Raw genomic sequence first — 20070 nt, 5'->3', positions numbered from 1 at the left:
CTAGGGCAGTTTTAAGGTTACTAAGAGTGTCGAGCATAGGTTGGGTCCACTCTGATTTCTGTTTTCCAGTGGTGTTCTTGCCGGAGAGAGTGTCGGTTAGGGCCATTTGGATGGAGGCAGTTTGAGGAATATGGCGGCGATAAAAGTTTGTCATACGCAGAAAACAATGGAGCTGAGCAGAATCCTTGGGGAGAGGAAGTTTAAGTATGAATTCGACTCGAGAACTCGTCAGTCGGAGGCCATTGGCAGAGACGGAATGGCCGAGGAAGGTAACGGATGTGAAACATAGTTGAGAATTGGTCACTAAGCAAAACACAGAGGGAGCAAAATGGAATCAATGAACTGCTGCCATGTCTATGCAGCATTTTTCAATCCATAAGGCGTGTAACAGTATTCAAATAGGCCGAAAGGAGTGATGATGGTCGTCTTTGGAATATCTGGTGGAAGCATAGGAATCTGGTGATACACTTTGGAACAACCTAATATCGAGAAAAAGATAGAACCATGAAGCAACTGCATGAAATCTTGGATGTATGGTATGGGGTAGTTATCGATAATGGTGCGTGCATTAAGGTACTTGTAGTCCGCGCACATACAGAAGGAGCCATACTTTTTTGGGAACAAGGTGAATAGTTGCTATCGGAGGGGCAGAGGATGCCTGAAACCAACACATCCTGAACGATCTCCTTAGTGTACAGAAGTTTGGGACTATTAAGGTGGGCCGATGGTGGTGCGAATCGAATGGCAAGTGCCATTACTGATGGCTGGTAATTGCTTAGGGAAGTCAGCATGAGGGGCCAAGAAGGTATCCACAGGCAATGTCGGTTCACTGACCTTTATGAACTCGGGCAGTGTAGGCAGGGTGTCAGCTGCAGTCGGTGACGGAAGGCACGATGCAGGAGTGAAGTGGTGCGAAAAATCTGGAGAGGTGCATGCAGATGTGTCATGGAGATTCGACCACAATGATGGGGAAAAAACCATCAGGCGGTGGAATGCTTGATACTGGAGCAGTTTGGCGAGAAGATGCTGTAGAGGCGTGTGCTGGGCTGCCTCACTGCGGAGCTGCAGATGGGTGATGTATGGTAAACCATAGGCAATGTATGGTACACTGTGCATATGACAATTCAGCTGAGACAGAGTCGATGTGGGCGCATAAGTCATCATTCTGGGTGCGGAGTTTGTCGATCTGGGAGCGTATGTACGACAGATCAGTGTGGTTGTGCACTCGACCAGGGAAGCACACATGGAAAGCATAGCCAAGGAGGTGGATATCAAAGTGGTTCTGAACTCGGTTGTGCATGCAACTGTAGAGCCAGGCACATGGCGGAGCGCAATGGCCTGCATGTCTGGTGAAAGTTTGGAATGGTGCAGAAAACCCAACCTGATCATAGGTTCATCCACATCGTCAGTGTGAAAGGTCAAAGGGAAGGTGTGAACTGGTGAGAGGTGAAGCAACATTTTTATGGAGCCATGGACCACACTGGGAGAATGGTTGGTGGCGATCAAGACGAGGGTACAGGGGGATAGCGTGTCGACAGTGTGCTAGGCCGGGATGATGCTAATGTCACCCCAGTGTCAAATAGAAAGCGGATGCCAGTCGAGATATCTGTGGCATAGAGGTGTCTCATCACTGAAGCGGGTGGTGCAGCATCAGAAGATAGGTGCTGTGGAGGTACGTGCTGGGACGTGGCGGCTAAATGTACCCACCAGTCTCATTTGGGTAGGCGCAGGGAGTGTGGCAGATGTGGGCAGCACCCCATAAGTAGAGTGGAACCAGCACAGCAGGTAGGCCTTTTAGCAGCCCAGTGTGGTGCGGGTGGGGGTTGCAGCTTACTGCGGCAGGGCCGGTTGCTGATAGGGACACTGCTCGGGCGAAGTCAGCGGCTGTCGGGAGCCTGCTGGCAGTACATCCTGTGGGCAGCTAGATGGCAGTTGCTGACAGGCAGCTGAGGCGCCAAGGTGAGTGTGCCGGCCTCTGCTGACAGGGAGTGGAACCAGAGGCGCAGGTGTGCCAACTGAGGATGGTGGAGATATCGTTTGTGACAGGTGGTCTCAGTGATGGATGATGGCGTAAGCGTGATCCACCGTGTGTAACCAAACCTCGAGTGGGTCAGCAACATGAGACAGTGGACGAAGCTGCAGATCTGAAGGTATTTTGACCATCCACAATGTCCAAAGGGCGTTGTCAGGCAATGCTCGGTCATCAATTAATGCACGTAGGTGCCGCCAAAGTTGCGAAGGGGTGTGGTCATCGAGATGCTCCTCGTGAATAATGTGTTGTGTAGCCTCTGCCAGAGGGCAGGAAAGGTGCTTGATAAGCAATGATTTGGCTGTCGAATATTTGTGCGAGGTAGGTGGTGAGAGGAGCAAGTTGCTGATGAGGTGTGTATGTGTGTGGAGATGGCTCACCAGACAGACAAAACAGGCGCCATCGTCGGAAATGCCGTGGATGTTCATGAGGTGGTCCACTAAGGCGAACCAAGTTTTTGAGTTGTGTTTTTGCAATGCAGGTAGCTTAGGGAGCCTGCCTGGTAACACATGTTAAGGCAGCACTGGCAGATGGAGACCGGTGCGGGCAGAGCACAACGCCTCCGACGCCAGAAGTGCAGTAGCGGTGAATGGTGCATCGCCCGAGGTGTGGTTGGGGCGGTGGCTGCGTGCGGCACACAATACGGATTGGGCAGGCGTATAAGCCGGCAAGGTGTGTCTAATCGGCAAGTCTGATGAGGAATGTAGAGCGGGTGTAAAGGCCAGTGCCGTTGCAACAGTGGGCGGAGGGGCGGCCGTGGTGGAGCCATGGGGTGGCGGACCTGGTAACCGGCATGGGTGGAACGGCCAGCACCGTTACGAAAGTGAGCATAAGGCAGTCGTGGTGCAACCACAGTGTGGCGTGGAAACCGGCATGGTCGAGGCGACGAGCATCGCCGAAACGGCGTGTGGGGGGACGGGGGGGGGGGGGGGGCAGTGTTGCTGTGACACTATGAAAATGAGGATGTGCTGATGTGCTACCCCGTGCATAGAAATGTTCGCTTCACAGTCATGGTACTTTGCCGGTACGTCAAACCATCCCGAAGGTAATGACTTACACAAAGGATAAACGACAATGTCTTTAACTGGAAGGTCCTCTATGTTGTGGTTAGGTGATGTGCACTATCCATGTTGCGGCTGTTGTGCTGCCGTGCTAGGTGGCGGTCATGTTGAACCAGGTAAGGTTAGGTGGCTGCTGGCGCGGCTGGGCGTAAATAAATGTTCACTTTTAACCAAGTTCGAAGCAGGTACACTTGTCCACTCATGTTCGCAAGCGGCCGAGTTGATGGGACTCGTTGCACTTACACCTAAAGACGCTAGTAGATCAATTGTGGCGGAAACAATGCTGTCTGGCACTTGATGTGGGTGAATGACGAAAACAAGCACGAATAAAGCTGGATTAGGCGACGACAGTATCGGGGCCATCACTGTGGTTATCACGGAGGATTAGTTAAGAGATAATATTGTAAACACATTTATTGCTCACTCGCACACAGAACAAAGAATGGCTGTTACACATCTGCGCACTGAAAGTTCACACAAGAACAACTAGTCTAAAGAAGGAAGGTGCCAAAGATAGGGCACTCTGCGCCAGCTACGTCACAACTCCAGCACTACCGCACGCTTCTTAGGAGACCAGACTGGAAGCATAAAACGCTTTCTTTCCCACCTAACATACTGTTCTAATTACAAACAAGAATGATGAAAATTCCTAAATTATACGCAGGACAATTTTTCTGAGTGAGCTACGTGTGATGCAAAAGCATACTGCAGGAATTTCACCGTATTGTTGAATACTGAAGCCACTGAAGTATTAATTACAGTCAGTGATCTGGTAATCTCTTACCTCCTTCCGTATCCGAGTCGCTTGCAATATGTATTTTGCTTGCAATATGTAATTAAAAACAAGAAGCCGTACATTATTCATAAAAAAAAGATGATGAATTTTACAATTACGAGATGTAGGTAATTCAAAGTGAACGGGAAAAAAATGGACTGAGGCGAGTCTTGAGCCAGCAAACCATGAGCTACAGTGAGTCATTGAGCTATTACAGTACCGATTCCGCTGTACTCTAACGTGCACGTTTGTTACAACTGTATCCAATATAGCCCCTCGGGAAACTTTGAAATCGATTTTCTCTGTAAACATATGACAAACATTAAACAAAAACCTATATCTCAGCACGTGTTGCACACGTATGTTTCACTGTGGAACAGGAAGCAGCCTCACCATATTCATACTGCTTATTAACAGCGCGACAATCAGAGCACAATGCAGAGGCTGTGACTACACGCGATTTTTTAAATAAAAACTACATAAACGAAGCGTATTTAAGAAAAACATTGATGGCTGTTAATACATTTGAATATCTTAAAGTTTCATTTAACGTAACTTGGTAATAATATATCTAACACCTAAGTAGGACCTACTTCTGAGAACGTAACAACGCCAGTGTACGTGTGTTACGGCTTCTGACCAATTATCGCGTTTGTGTTTGTTTGCATCAGGTTTATTCTTATGGTGAACGGAGTGTAGCGTCTCCCAAGCGCCTACGGTTTAACAGGGGAAATCTCGAATTCTGGCGCGAAAGTGCTCTGTCTGGAAGTTTCTAGGAAGTAGGTAGGTGCATTGTTATCAATTATTAGAAAGGACATTTATAATGGTACCCATACACTTGGTCTCGAACAGTATAACTGCGTTTTCCCTTCGTGCCACACAAAGGCGAACATTGTCCTCCTTTCAACAAGGATCAAATCAATTCTCTTGTCATTTCCATTAGCTCCCCGTACTATGGACCAGGAGTTGGAAAAGACTCGATCTCGAGAATACCTGCTTCCTGTGATGCCTCTTCAGTTCTTCTACGGACGCTTTGGTGTCAATATGACCACTACAAACAGAAGCGAGACTTACTGCTCAACTGCACAGAGTGCCACTGAGTTGACTTTGCCTACAGCATGCATGCCTCTGTTCTCTGCTGTGTGGTGTAGCAGTAAACGACTCGTGGCAACTCGAGATGACAACACAGCTTGCAGTGATCTGTTCCTGAGGGTCTATAGTGACACTCTGGCCGGATTTCAGCTGTTGTCATCCGTCTGTTTGTCAAAGCAAGTGTGAGGCACTAGCATACTCCTTGGACGTCCGAAAGAGTTGTTACCGATAATCAACTCGCTCCCCATAGAATCTCGTGAATTTAACTACAGCTGTAGCGCAGCGGAGAACTTAATGAATTTACTTTGTTAAACAGGAGAGGCCCAAAGATAAGCCGAACGTGAGTCTGTAACTCACAAGGTGATAAAATAGGGATTTCGTCAAACTACTGAATGGAACAATGTTCACTATAAAACCCTGTTTATTACAATTTTCTTTGGACTTCAAGTTAAACACGAGTACATAAGGACGTGATATCAGCATATTCACTGAATATGGATACAAGTTAGGACGGAATTAAAATAACAGCATCTCGTCATGGATGCTGGGTAATGACATTGAGGTGAGTGCATTAAAAGTCACAAAACATCTGGGAGACCCATTAATTTCGCGGAAATCGCACAATGATGGTTAAATTTGGAAATTTGTGGTAAGGTCTTATGGGACGAAACTGCTGAGGTCATCGGTCCCTAAGCTTACACACTACTTAATCTACCTTACGCTAAGGCCGACACACACACCCATGCCCGAGGGAGGACTCGAACCTCCGACGGGGGGAGCCGCGTGGACCGTGACAAGACGCCCTAGGCCGGGCGGCAGTGATTGTGTTAAACGTTAATCAGAGCTGGACAGAAAGAGCTACAGAAAGAATTGGACATGCATATATTGAGTTCGAGGTTTGCAATAAATCTACTTGATTTAGAAATGTAAATACCCTAACATCAATGTGAAAGCTCCGCGTACATCCTGTCACATGGTTTGTGAATCATCCTGTCACGTGGTTTGTGAATTCTGTAGAGGCGCAACACGCTTAGCGGTACCGTTGCCTGCAAGTGGCAGTTATGGTGTCCGAATATTCCACGTCATCTGGCTTGTGCCAAACGTATCACTCTCAGAGTCGAAGTCTCTCTCTCTCAGCTGAAGAAGGTCTATTGAGCGCTGCCAGTCCGAAAACAGTGTTTATTTGTGCATGATTTTGTGCACCAATGACTGTGATTGTTTCCAAGTGTCGACTGATCAGGTCCGTTGTAATAATGCAACAGTCACCCTTCCATACTCCAGTTAAACATGATTAGCCTATCATAAGAGTTTTTAGTGCTGCACTTCAGAAACAAGAAGCTCCTGACTCCCGCCGGTTGTCCTATTCTGTGTTTTAGCCAACCAGACCTTCTCCACGTAAGTAGAGTGCGCGCAAATTGCCGTGGCTGCTAGATGCGCAGTCGTGTGGGGAAGCGTGGGCAGAGCGCCAGTGGTGGGGGGTCGCGCAGAGCGCTGTAGGCGAAATGCCGTTCTAAACTGAAACCAACATTCACAGTTTTGGTAAATACGAAGCAGGGCCCCTCCATGTCCGCACTTGCATGGTGACCATTCAAAAAGATCTGTCACCTCTTCTTTGGTTAGTATCTAAATAGAGTTACGCCGAGAATGCAGCGATTTATTTCCGCCTGTTTTTTTTATTTTTTTTAATTTTTTAACCATTTGTAACTATCAGGGAAGAGTCACGAGAAGGGAATATTGAATAAACGCTACACATTTCTCTTGTTGCCATGTTGAAATTTGCTTCTCTCGCCACAACTCAACGGGGTTTACACAGTCTCACCTCACTAACATGCTGTGCGGACTCAATTGCTAGAAAATTCTGCATCAGTGGTTTATTACGTTTATTATGTGGGGAATTGACAAAATATAAGGTCAGCATCTTAAAACCCACAGCATTTCTCGTTTCACTGGCTATCAATGACCCTCAAAAATAAGTTAGTGGAATAACACAGGAGATAATGAAGTTTTGCATAATAACCATACGGTAAAATACTCTCCTCTTTGTGGGCTATCATTTTCCAAAATCTCATTTCGACATCTCAAACTGTTTACGAAATATGAGGAATGTTGTGGATGTTTCACTCTGGCTCTGTCGCTTGCGCAGTGCGATCGCAAATGAGCGCGCTACGTCAGATCAGTTTTCTCGAGGTTGGCGACAGATGGAGACGACCAACCAAGTATAAAGCAAAATTAAATATGTTAACTACATTAATATTGTGTAATATGCTTCAAAAGCAAAATCATAGCGACCGCTATTTTTCATTGCAAACTTTTTCCAATTCCGCTCAGTGTCTAACTTCCACGTAAATATCACAATAACTAAGACCATTAACGAAACGATGGGCACATCATAATGAACCTTACAAAGCTACAAGTAAAGCAAAAATGGAATTTCTTACCGAATAGTTCTGATAAAATCGTTTGAGAAAGATTGTAAGGCTTGCGCGTCGATTCTGTCATCGCTGACCCGCCGAAAGGTGGCAAACACTTGTCAGTCTCCCCTTCTGAACAAACGAATGAATTCGCCCGATCTTAGGACGAAAACTGGTCACCCACCATATCCTGGGCGACCAATGCAGCGAACTCTCTTCTCCCACTCTAGGTTTTATTGGTATTGTCTAACTGCAGTCATTCTTACTATTTCTTAACAGAATCAACAACAAGGCAATGAGGCCCCGGATGGCCTACTGTCTCACATTACTTCAGAGATTTTTATCTTCTTATTTCTTTGGACCTAGAGTTTCCCAGAATACTGGTTTCCTGCAAAGGGCAGAGCGCCGCGATGCTGCAATCCCTTAATGTCTGTTCGCGGCGCATCTCTTCGGCGCCATCGGACTACCCACGCTAAAGCACAATACAATGGACTTCGTCGTTTAGGACGCAACAAAGATGGTGCATCTTTGCTTGCTCTGAATTTTCCATGGAGGTATAAGGAGGGAATTTTCTACCTGCGCCCCTCATTCCCTTGTCGCCATTCCTGCTTTGGAAAAGATTCTTACAGACGGGATGCAGGATGTCTCCCTGCTCAGCCGGCTTCTGCTCAACTTGTACTCAGTAAGATTCCCAATTATATTTAGACAGATTTCCAGAAGAATTTAATATGGAATTATAGCGACTAGATGTGGCAATCACTGACATTAACTTTAATCATGTATTCTTATTCTAACTTGGGTTTAATCCATATTGGATGGGATTACTAATTTATTGGAACCTAATTATGGCACGTGACAGTTTCGACAGAAACGGTCGCATAACACCAGTCGAACAGTCCTTCTGTCTTCACATGATGTAGTCCTGTTGAAAAGTCCCATGCCTACCGTTCGTGCCACACTGTTGTGATGAGTACACCTCGTTACCACTTATTCTGCTGTCTTTGCACTACACAAGAAAAATGTGCGATCTGTCGTTATGATGTTCCCATGACACTCACGCCAATTATTCGACCTCTCTCAAAGGCCGAAACATGGCGATAAGTGCACGGACATGGAAACATTAGACAGACCAATCAGCAATCATGTACTCACATCATTCTTCTGCTGTAGGAATATCTCCAATAAGGATGAAATTTTAATCAATGTATCCTACTGATACCGAAATACTAGTGTGTTAATTTGGTAGCATTTAGTCAGTGTGTTCACGCTGCAACACTTTCTACATCTACATCTACATTTATACTCCGCAAGCCACCCAACGGTGTGTGGCGGAGGGCATTTTACGTGCCACTGTCATTACCTCCCTTTTCTGTTCCAGTCGCGTATGGTTCGCGGGAAGAACGACTGTCTGAAAGCCTTCGTGCGCGCTCGAATCTCTCTAATTTTACATTCGTGATCTCCTCGGGAGGTATAAGTAGGGGGAAGCAGTATATTCGATACCTCATCCAGAAACGCACCCTCTCGAAACCTGGCGAGCAAGCTACACCGCGATGCAGAGTTTCAGTTTCCATCAGTGTATTATTACCATATCTTATATTGCAATTACTTACAGTGCAAAGCCACATCACCTCATCTCAGCATAGAGTACGAATATCTTTGGCGTGAGCATTTATATGCACAAAACAGAATTTTTGTCGCCTACGTACATTGGGTCCATCGTCAAATGACTGTGGTTACGGCGTAAGGTTTGCCTGTAAGTGCACTGCGGAATATGAATGTCATTACATCACTGGTACAAACAGATCCCATTCACAAGTTCAGTGGATTTTGTACGTGAAATACGCAGGCGTCTTAATAACTTGCATTTGATATATAGAATGAACTTGGCTTAAAACTATGAAGTGATAAATGCAACGTCATTTCACGTGTTTGAGACATATGTCACAATTTACTTCTAGCTTATTAATTTGGTGTACGAAAAGAAGAGTAGCTACTGCTAATTTTTTGGTTTTGTACTCCGCCTGTATTGTAGAGTATCTGTTTTAAGAAATTGTACGTTAAGAAATGGCTTACGAGTAAGCCAAAATGAAAGGGTCCCGGCATCAAAATTTGGAGCTAAACATGCAGAAAATTAGCGAGTGAGGACTCCAATCCCAAAGAAAGGAGGTGTTGACAGATGTGAAAATTACCGAACTATCAGTTTAATAAGCCACAGCTGCAAAATACTGACGTGAATTCTTTACAGACGAATGGAAAAACTGATAGAAGTCGACCTCGGAGAAGATCAGTTTGGATTCCGTAGAAATGTTGGAACACGTGAGGCAATACTGACCCTACAACTTATCTTAGAAGAAAGATTAAGGAAAGGCAAATCTACGTTTCTAGCATTTGTAGACTAAGAGAAAGCTTTTGACAATGTTGATTGGAATACTCTCTTTCACATTCTGAAGGTGGCAGGGGTAACATACATGGAGCGAAAGGCTATTTACAATTTGTACAGAAACCAGATGGCAGTTATAAGAGTCGAGGGACATGAAAGGGAAGCTGTGGTTGAGAAGGGAGTGAGACAGGATTGTAGCCTGTCCCCGATGTTATTCAATCTGTATATTGAGCAAGCGATAATGGAAACAAAAGAAAAGTTCGGAGTAGGAATTAAAATCCATGGAGAAGAAATAAAAACTTTGAGGTTCGCCGATCACATTGTAATTCTGTCAGAGACAGCAAAGGACTTGGAAGAGCAGTTGAACGGAATGGACAGTGTCTTGATGAACATCAACAAAAGCAAAACTAGGATAATGGAATGTAGTCTAATTAAGTCGGGTGATGCTGAGGGAATTAGATTAGGAAATGAGACACTTAAAGTAGTAAAGGAGTTTTGCTATTTGGGGAGCAAAATAACTGATGATGGTCGAAGTAGAGAGGATATAAAATGTAGACTGGCAATGGCAAGGAAAGCGTTTCTGAAGAAGAAAAATTTGTTAACATCGAGTGTAGGTTTAAGTGTCAGGAAGTCGTTTCTGAAAGTATTTGTATGGAGTGTAGCCATGTATGGAAGTGAAACGTGGACGATAAATAGTTTAGACAAGAAGAAAATAGAAGCTTTCGAAATGTGGTGCTACAGAAGAATGCTGAAGATTAGATGGGTAGATCACATAACTAATGAGGAGGTATTGAATAGAATTGTGGAGAAGAGGAGCTTGTGGCACAACTTGACTAGAAGAAGGGATCGGTTGGTAGGACATGTTCTGAGACATCGAGGGATCACCAATTTAGTATTGGAGGGCAGCGTGGAGGGTGAAAATCGTAGAGGGAGACCAAGAGATGACTACATTAAGCAGATTCAGAAGGATGTAGGCTGCAGTAAGTACTGGGAGATGAAGAAGCTTGCACAGGATAGAGTAGCATGGAGAGCTGCGTCAAACCAGTCTCAGGACTGAAGACCACAACAACAACAACGAGGACTCTATAGAAAATTTTAGGTAATTGTTATGATTTTAATGTCTGTTGCACATGTATAATCTTCGAGCATCCTTAAGAAAACGAAAGTATTAATCACACATCCGTTCACCACGTTACAATTTTCGATTATTATGTCTTCAAAATAAGCCCAATGGTTTGGAGATCTGTCTAATCCGGAGGTAATGGCTCAGAATGCCATTTATAAATCTTGTCTGCAAATGTGAATTGCCCAAGATGTGTATACATTCGTCACATTGACTGGCAGCGTAGCCCCACGCTACGAATTTATCTAGCACATGTCTCATTTTTATTGGTCATAAAGACACATAAAATAGCCCTACTAACTCTATTTCACATCATCTAAATATTTTTCAAAACATAAAGCGCCTGTTACTAGAATGATAAGTATGGTTAGATCTTTGTGGTACATACTTATCCATGAAACAATTTTTTTGACGTATTTCGAGTAACATCCAGAGCAGCAACTATTGTTAACTACTGCTATTGCTAATCATGAAATGTGCAAGGACAGATCAAAACAGCGTAATATTAAAGGTTCTGGTCTTAGCTCAAAATTTAAACAATCAGCGTTTAAACAGGAGTCACATGACAACTCCGGTTTGAGAGTGACGTGCACTTTACGCTACGTAGATATTTCTAAATTAAACCTCTTATACCGGGTGTCGTTCCTAAGAGTCGTCAAGCGCATTTTCTCTGATCTTTTGGCAGGTATTTGCAATTTCATTTTTGAAATGTGTAGCTAGAGTCAGCCCAGACAAAAACTGTTCATCACGTCTTTAACGCGACGCCCACGTTCATAGAAAGCATCGCCTTGTTTCAGTAAAAAAAAAAAAAAATAGTGTCCCTGTTAGTACATAACAGTAAAACAAATATCGCTGGACTAATCTGGGGCCACTATATCGAATAGCCACATAAAAATTCCGCTTTAAAAGTCATTTTGTTTGTAATGGGCAACAAACGGATGCTTTCTGTCGACACATGGCGGCACGTTGAAGACGTAGTGAGGAGCATGTTTTTGGGCTGACTTCAGATACACTTTGCGAAAACGAAATTGCAAATATCTGCGGAAACACAGGAGAAATGCGCCTGGCGACTCTTTGGAGAGACACCCTGTACTTGGTGCCTATATACGTAGTTCATGCCTAAAGGGTGGTTCAACATACATTAAAAGTAACCAAAATTTTTACATGTATGTATGCATTAAAAAGTCTAGGAACATGGACAAATTCCGGAAATGAGCACTACAATGTAGAAAATTGGTATTAGAAATAGGTCAGCCATGATCTTAAAAGGACTGAACCAGTACTAAAAAGAAATTCCTTACAGACATTTTTAACAGTTTTCTACGAGTGTAGCCGGTGCGAATTTCACCTTGCTAAGTTTGCTATACAGATGGTGCTAATTTCACCTTACTAACAAGTATTTGTTGTATTTTCACCAGTGACTATGAAAATTACAACACCAGAGAAGTATAGCAAATATCAGAACTTTACTTAATACAATGTATATGGTACAAGAGGAAGAATGCACAATTAAATTTGTTGGTGAGATGGGGGTGTATAGGGAGCGATATTTAAAGCACAGAGCTGCCACATTTGGAAACACCTATCTCTAACCTGGATGGAAATCGAATAGATCTGAGTTTGGTTGACAGATAAGGGTACATCATTCCATGCAATTTCAACTCTATTTCAGAGTTCATAAATCGAAATGTTTTGGAAGTAGTGGCCATCGAATGCCACAGCAACCAATGAACAGAAGTTTTCGATGGGTGAAAGTTCTAAGGAAAGTGATGGTCAGTGCAACAGCTGAACACCCTCTGTATCGAAGTAGGTCAGCACAAAACGAATAGTGCACAACTGCTAGCCTTAAACCCTATACATATAATGCCTGCTGTTCATATTATCGGCTATACGAACCGGAGGCACTGTTGTGTACCCAGTGACTCCCCATACCATCACTCCATGTGCGGGACCCTATGGCAATGATGAAAGTGCTCTGATAACGTTCATTCACGCTGGAGCCTTCTGTGAAGACATCCATAGTGATACTGTATGCAGATCTGGGACTTGTATGAAAATACGATGTGGTGCCACTCCTGTAAGCAACATTGCCTTGGTCGCGCCGCTGTCGGTACGCCCTCTCTAACGCCGTCTCAAGAGAAGTGCAGCAAGTGACTGCCTGTGATGCTTCAGAGGCCATCATAGTTTTGGTGGGATACTTGTCTTGTTTGCAAACAAACCCATTTGCTCACACGAGATACGTGACATGGCTATACGATCCCGCCCGGTTAAGTCAACAGTCTGTCTTAAAGGTACTAGTCGCTTGGGGACGTTGAGATCCAGCATGGCGTTGAATATGGCCTTCCTGAATTATTTATATTCACATGACAGTCGACGGATCCCGACAAATGCAAGCAGCAATACTTTAGAGCAAGAAAACGCAATCTCGATAGGCTGCGATCCTGACCCTGACCCTGTTCGTGGACATTGCTCCTTCTTACATCAGGTATAGCACGACCTTCTCACAAGCGGACAACATTCAAACACCATTTCTAAACGAGAGAACTGCTACGAAATCTTTCCTTGTGAAGGGTGTAGATGCGTTAGTTCTACTTCCTTTGTGCGGTTACAGTGAAATGCTAATCGTTTGTACGAGAGTTATTCGGAAAGTAGGGTCCAATTGGTCACGAAATGGAAGCCACTGTGAAAATCAAAAATATTTTATTTGCAACAGTTAGCTACACCTTCCAGCTACTTCTTTACATAGTCTCCACTCCGACTTAGCAACTGGTCATAGCGTTGTACGAACTTTCCAATCCCCTCGTCATACAAGACAGCTGCCTGTGCTGTCCACCAATTCTCTACTCTGGTCTACAGCCTACTGTTGTCTTCATAGCCAGCGGTTCATGTGAGCACAGGTGAAACTAAGGGCTACCCGATTATAGGCTGTATTGTGGGTGAAGAAACACTTCCTATTGAGAACACTCAGGAACATCTTCATTGCCTCAGTAGAGTCCAGCTGAGAGCTGTCATGAAGAGAGAAATGCATGACAGTTATGTTATGTAGGCTCCATGACATCAGGCGAAATTTCTCACCAGACCCTCATATGTAGCAGAATACATTATTTTCTAGACATCTTCAACTGCTCACTGTGCGCTCAGAAATGTAAAGAGCATACTAGAGACATTGTGCAACAGATATGTGCGAAGTTTCATCAGGTTCTCATTGTGGTTTCCATTTAACACTTGATTGGACCTTACTTTCCAAATAGCCCTTGCATATCCAAGCATATACTGACATGGCCTTCATGCCAGTTTGGCATTTGTTGTATGTCACTTATATACTGCTGACAAAAATGCAACACCCTCAATGATGAGGTGATTTTATTGACAAGTGAGGTGCAGGTTCTTCAATATAGTACTCTGCCCAAGCAGACCTCAGAATGTCCAAAGGTTCTGACCAATTCTGTGTCGTCCTCAGCCAATAGGTGTTACTGGATGCAGATATGAAAGGGCATGTGGCCAGCACATTGCTCTCATGACTGTTGTCACTTTTCATGACGGAGCTGCTACTTCAAATACAAGTATCTTCTCAATTGGCCTCAAAAGGGGTGAATGCAATCTACTTTCCGACAGGGCTTGGCAGACCTAGATGGTTACCCATCCAAGTGCTAACAAAGCCCAGTAACACTTAAACTTCGGTGGTCTGACAAGAACCAGTGTTAACACTGCAGCAAGGCCGTTGTCTACATCACAGTTGAAAATTCAGACCAAATGAAACTAATATACCACAGTTAACGGTGCCAAACCAGTCACATGAGTACACATTGTACCTCTCTCTGGGGACAACACAGGCTTGTACTCTCACATAAAAAAGATCATAAAGATGCAGAAATATGTCCTGTGGTAGACTGTTCCAAGTGTCTTGCATCTTTTGTTGCAATTCGAGAATGGTTCTTGTAGTCTCTGGACAACGAGTAAATTCCCGCTTCACCATGTCCCATACATATTCAATTGGTGGCAGACCTGGTGATCCTATAAGCCAGGGCATTTGCCGTACGGTGCAAAGAGCACATTGCGTTGCAGCAGCCATATGTGGAGTGCGTTGTCGTCCTGAAAGAGCACATCACCATCCAGTCGAAAAATGGCAGTAACATGGGGATAACAACCTGTGCAATGTAGCAGGCGCTGGTTATTGTATTCTGCTGAAACACCAAATGTGACCACGAGTTCTAAATGACTGCCCCCCACACGCCATGAAGCCTGGAGAGGGACTGTGTGTTGTCACGGTTGTGGGTGAATGTATTCTTGAAGATGGAGCTCACCTGGTCTATGCCATACACATGTACATCCATCACTCACAGACAGACAGAAACTACTCTTACCACAGAAGACAACAGGGCGCCATTCCATTATTCAGTCAATTCTTTCACACAATAGGGAAGCCATGCTAGGCAGTACCTTGCTGCTGCTGCTGCTGCTGCTGCAAGCAGACAGTTCCCAATGGTCCCTGATGACGCAGCATCTGCAATGCGTGCCTGGATTTCATACCTGGCTGATGTTCAGATGGCCACTGTTGCTTGCAGGATGAGTAGCTCTTTATGTGTGTATATACAACATAAGACATCCAGAATGTGGTCTACAGGTGTGGATATTTTCCATAGACCACTGTTGAAAGCAGCAGTGCACCACCAGACCATTATATCCTTCATGTGCAGCAATCTGTTGATACCTCCATCCAGCTTACCACAGGTCCACAATGCATCCCCATTCAAGTGGCTAAAGTTGTTCAGCTGGAATGTATATTCATCTAGAGGGCATGGTCGTAACCTATAATGAATGTTGGAAACACTGCTCACCTCTAAACCCAGCACAGTTACTGCCTGCTGAGTCAAACAAAAGATATGCAGACAGGCCTCTAGCGCCATCTGATCTCCAATGACTGAAAAACAGATCTCTAACATTATAAACCCTCAGTGTGCATATAATACAGGGTGATTCAAAAAGAATACCACAACTTTAGGAATTTAAAACTCTGCAACGACAAATGGCAGAGCTAAGCACTATCTGTCGGCGAATTAAGGGAGCTATAAAGTTTCATTTAGTTGTACATTTGTTCGCTTGAGGCGCTGTTGACTAGGTGTCAGCGTCAGTTGATGCTAAGATGGCGACCGCTCAACAGAAAGCTTTTTGTGTTATTGAGTACGGCAGAAGTGAATCGACGACAGTTGTTCAGCGTGCATTTCGAACGAAGTATGGTGTTAAACCTCCTGATAGGTGGTGTATTAAACGTTGGTATAAACAGTTTACAGAGAATGGGTGTTTGTGCAAAGGGAAAAGTTCTGGACGGCCGAGAACGAGTGACAGAGCACTTCACCACTGGCCTCCAAGAAGCCCTGATCTTACCCCCTGCGATTTTTTCTTATGGGGGTATGTTAAGGATATGGTGTTTCGGCCACCTCTCCCAGCCACCATTGATGATTTAAAACGAGAAATAACAGCAGCTATCCAAAACTGTTACGTCTGATATGCTACAGAGAGTGTGGAACGAGTTGGAGTATCGGGTTGATATTGCTCATGTGTCTGGAGGGGACCATATTAAACATCTCTGAACTTGTTTTTGAGTGAAAAAAAAACCTTTTTAAATACTCTTTGTATTGATGTATAACAGAAGGTTATATTATGTTTCTTTCATTAAATACACATTTTTAAAGTTGTGGTATTCTTTTTGAATCACCCTGTATACCATGGTGCCACTGTTTCATTTTTTTCCGGCAGAGTGTAACATTGCAATTTTAATGACTATCTGTCCATTACAATATGCAAGTAAATATTTTTCAAATTAATCAAAATAAAAGCCTCTCTTTTGTTTGCAATAGTATTTTTTTAACTTAAAATGTTCTCTCCATTTCACATGATACAACAGAGAAGAACTTCAATGCAGAATGTCTTTCTGAGAATAGTCCTTTAAACATAGCTCTGATTTTTCTGCTAACATTGATCTGACATCATGAATATAATGTACCCCACATTTTGTTTTACTGCCTTAATTTGAGTTTCAAGGTACCATGTTGCTCCTTCTTGTTATTGGAATCGTATATTTCTGGAGCAGGCATCAGAGGAAATCCTGTTTGCTCCAGTCATTTAATTGCTGAAGTGTGAACTGTTATATACAAATTTGTTCTGAATTCTTGGTTCCTCAGAGGCTGTAATGGCAATCTGGGCACTGTACGATTCCTCCAGGTTCAAGTCAGGCTAAATGCTTGTGAAAATTATAACATTAGACATACAGATATTTATAGCTTCATTAGCAGAGCTCTGTGATGTGCCTCCTTCCTTGTTAAGTTCAACAGTATAGAAGAGTTGTTTCACAAAGTAAAATATAAAGTGCAAAAAAACTGGCACACTTTCCTCATTGTCTGGACCTTACATGTCACCAGGCTGTAGTGTGCATCTCATAGGAAGGTGTGTCTCTGCACAGGCAGAAAGAGAGAGGGGGGAGGGGAGGGGGAAGGAGGGAGTGAGACAGGAGGGTATCAGTTGTTGTATACACTCTCAACAGCATTTGGCTATTTTTTTTTTAAATTCACAAACATAAGAACTGAAATTTTACAGTATATGAACTTTAAGTATTTATAAATAATATTTTCACATTAAAAGCTAATATGACATAGCTATACACACTTGCAAAAATTAGTTCTCTTCACATTTCACATCATATAAAATACTGTAGACAAAAACTTATGTTGGCTTAGCAACAAAAATTTCAGAAGTAGATCAGAATTATTTGAAAAATGAAGAGATTTGGTACAAGGAAACCTTGGTCTTGACATATCCATTGCAGAGATAATCTTTAAGTTACCAGAGTAACTGTATTCTTCTGAGAGTGGGAGCACAACCTTTCAAATTACTCGTATGGAATATAATACTATTACACTGACATTTAACATTAGTTCTGTAATGCCAAATCAACCATGAAACTAGCTTGAGGCTCACCATTATGTTATGAAAGTAAGTAATAAATATAAATCTAAGTCAGTGTCTTTTTGACTGAAAATTAAGAACAGTACAGTGTTTCTACATTGCCATCTGGACAATATCTTAATGTAGGTGATTTGTGTTGGTCTGTCTTCAAACTTTATGTGCTGCAGTCACAGATGTAAATCTATGGATGCCTGCAGAACCTACTTGACAAATTTAATGAAGTGTTTGCATTGTTTGAGATGTTTATGGGGCGACGAGAATGAAGAAAAAGAAATCTTCTTCTTGGAATACATCCTCCTCCACCAGGAAAGTGCCAACTTAGCTGCCAATGGACAAATTACATCAATGTCTCCCACCAAGTGATCCAAAACATGTTAGCAGACCAGGCAAAAATTGTCCACTAATTTGCAGCTGACAAGAATGAGAGAACAGGAACAACATATATCACATGTTAGAGTAATGTTATGTTACAAAATGGAGCCCTAAACTCATGAATGAAATGCATAGCAGTTAAACATGCAGAAAATTTACTTGTCTGTAACTCTTGCAAATCTGGGAATTAAAAATTCTAGTATATGTAAATTGATATATGGATGTTTCCAATATGATTATAAAAACTACAGTTTCTCAATTCTCTTTTCAGAGTGACGGGCACCTACTGTGTGAGTATCACACATGGAAGGGACTGCAAATTTGACTGAGTGTGATGCAGTCCTTAGCATTGTTTTACAATGAAATGTGAAGGCAGCAGCATCGACTGTTTGTTGGAGGAGACCACATCTGCTTATGCCAGATGCCCAGTAAATGGGTGTAGTTATTCAGTTTAGTATGCTGACTCAGTGAAATGCAGATTTTCGATGTTGCTCATAACAGCTGTTCAGTGGTGGCATCAGCTTGAAAATCTCTTTTGTCACCTAAGTACTGGACCAAGATCAAAAGAACTTTCCAGTTAACTGTGTATTAAAATGTGCATGGAAACATTTTCTGGTTAACATTAGCAATAATCATCAAAAATTGTGAAAAAAGTTGTCACTGCTTACCAGAGTTATAGCCTAGTGTAGTGGACACCCTCCATTGATGAGAATATCTTCAACTTTAATGAAGAAGAGAGGGAATAGACAGTGTCTTTCATTCATATTTAAAATGTTTATGTTTAGCCAAGTCCTTCACTTGAGTCATCCTGTGAAAAGGATCACAGTATTACCTTGCCACTACATACCTTTTGTATCATAATATTTTCACCACATATATTTAAATGGTAATGGAAGCCCTTTAAGTAACAACCAATTATATCTAATCAATCAAAATACAATTTTAACTTAACTAATTATTGTAAATTCTGACAGTGCCACATTTGGTTAAAAATAAAGTGTTTTCACTAAAGTCAAAATTAAAAGGTGTACACTCAAAGTGTCAGTTGATTTTATTGTATTAATGAAAGTGAATTACTCAAACTTGCCTCTTGTCTAAGATCACAAATATGTATTCCAACAAATAAAAATGAAACATTGTTGAAATTATAAAATTTGATAAATTATGTTGCATTAAAATGAAACAAAAAAATTAATTTAAAGTAGATTTATTTTCAACAAACAGATCTCATTTGTATACTTTTCATAGCTGCACAGTTTGGTAATGTTATAGAATCCATTACTGTGATTTGAGAAAGAAAAACTATAAAATAAGTAATTATGTATTTATCATGTTAAGGTAAAATAAGTATAGATATGACTAAGGAGAATCATTTGTTGAAGTGTCATGGATGACATTTTAGGTTGGATTCAGTTTATGTTCTTCACTACTTCCGACACATTTGCAGCTTTGAAAGATGCTAACTTGTTTCACGTGCAGGAACTCATCAACATATTGCACAACTTGGCTGGAGTGCTAACAAGAACTGGAGTTTGGTGTCTTATTGTTAGATGTGGTTGCTGTAATGAAATTCCTGTTTTTTTCTACCTCTTAAGTTATATGCCTGAAGGTGTTTCATTACATGACAATTAAGGGAATTGGCCTCATTGCCAAGAGATTATATCATAATTTACTACATTCGCATTGTTTCCTGCACTGTGTGTATTGCAGTACTATTATAAAAAAAGAATGAGTTTTATAAGTGAAATATGAGATCTAGGTGTGCTTGGTATGTATGAATATTAAATTATTCATGTTGATATGCTGAAATAAAATGTACTCCACCAGATTAATGTCTTTCTAAATGTCCAAAGATACTTTAGTT

The 20070-nt window shown here is 42.5% G+C and overlaps 1 protein-coding gene across 1 annotated transcript in view; it reads left to right on the top strand.

Annotated features, from left to right (window-relative positions):
• Positions 1-19111, top strand: part of LOC124619657 (phospholipase A1-like) — a 108872-nt gene extending 89761 nt beyond the window's left edge. The window contains exon 6 of the mRNA XM_047146189.1: positions 18478-19111. Coding sequence (XP_047002145.1) covers positions 18478-18535 — 58 coding nt within the window. The 3' untranslated portion in view covers positions 18536-19111. The remainder of the gene's footprint in view (positions 1-18477) is intronic.
• The last annotated feature ends 959 nt before the right edge of the window (positions 19112-20070 follow it).

The sequence above is a fragment of the Schistocerca americana genome, chromosome 6 (assembly GCF_021461395.2).
Source record: "Schistocerca americana isolate TAMUIC-IGC-003095 chromosome 6, iqSchAmer2.1, whole genome shotgun sequence".
Lineage (NCBI taxonomy): Eukaryota > Metazoa > Arthropoda > Insecta > Orthoptera > Acrididae > Schistocerca > Schistocerca americana.
This window is presented reverse-complemented; position numbering and strand designations above follow the sequence as displayed.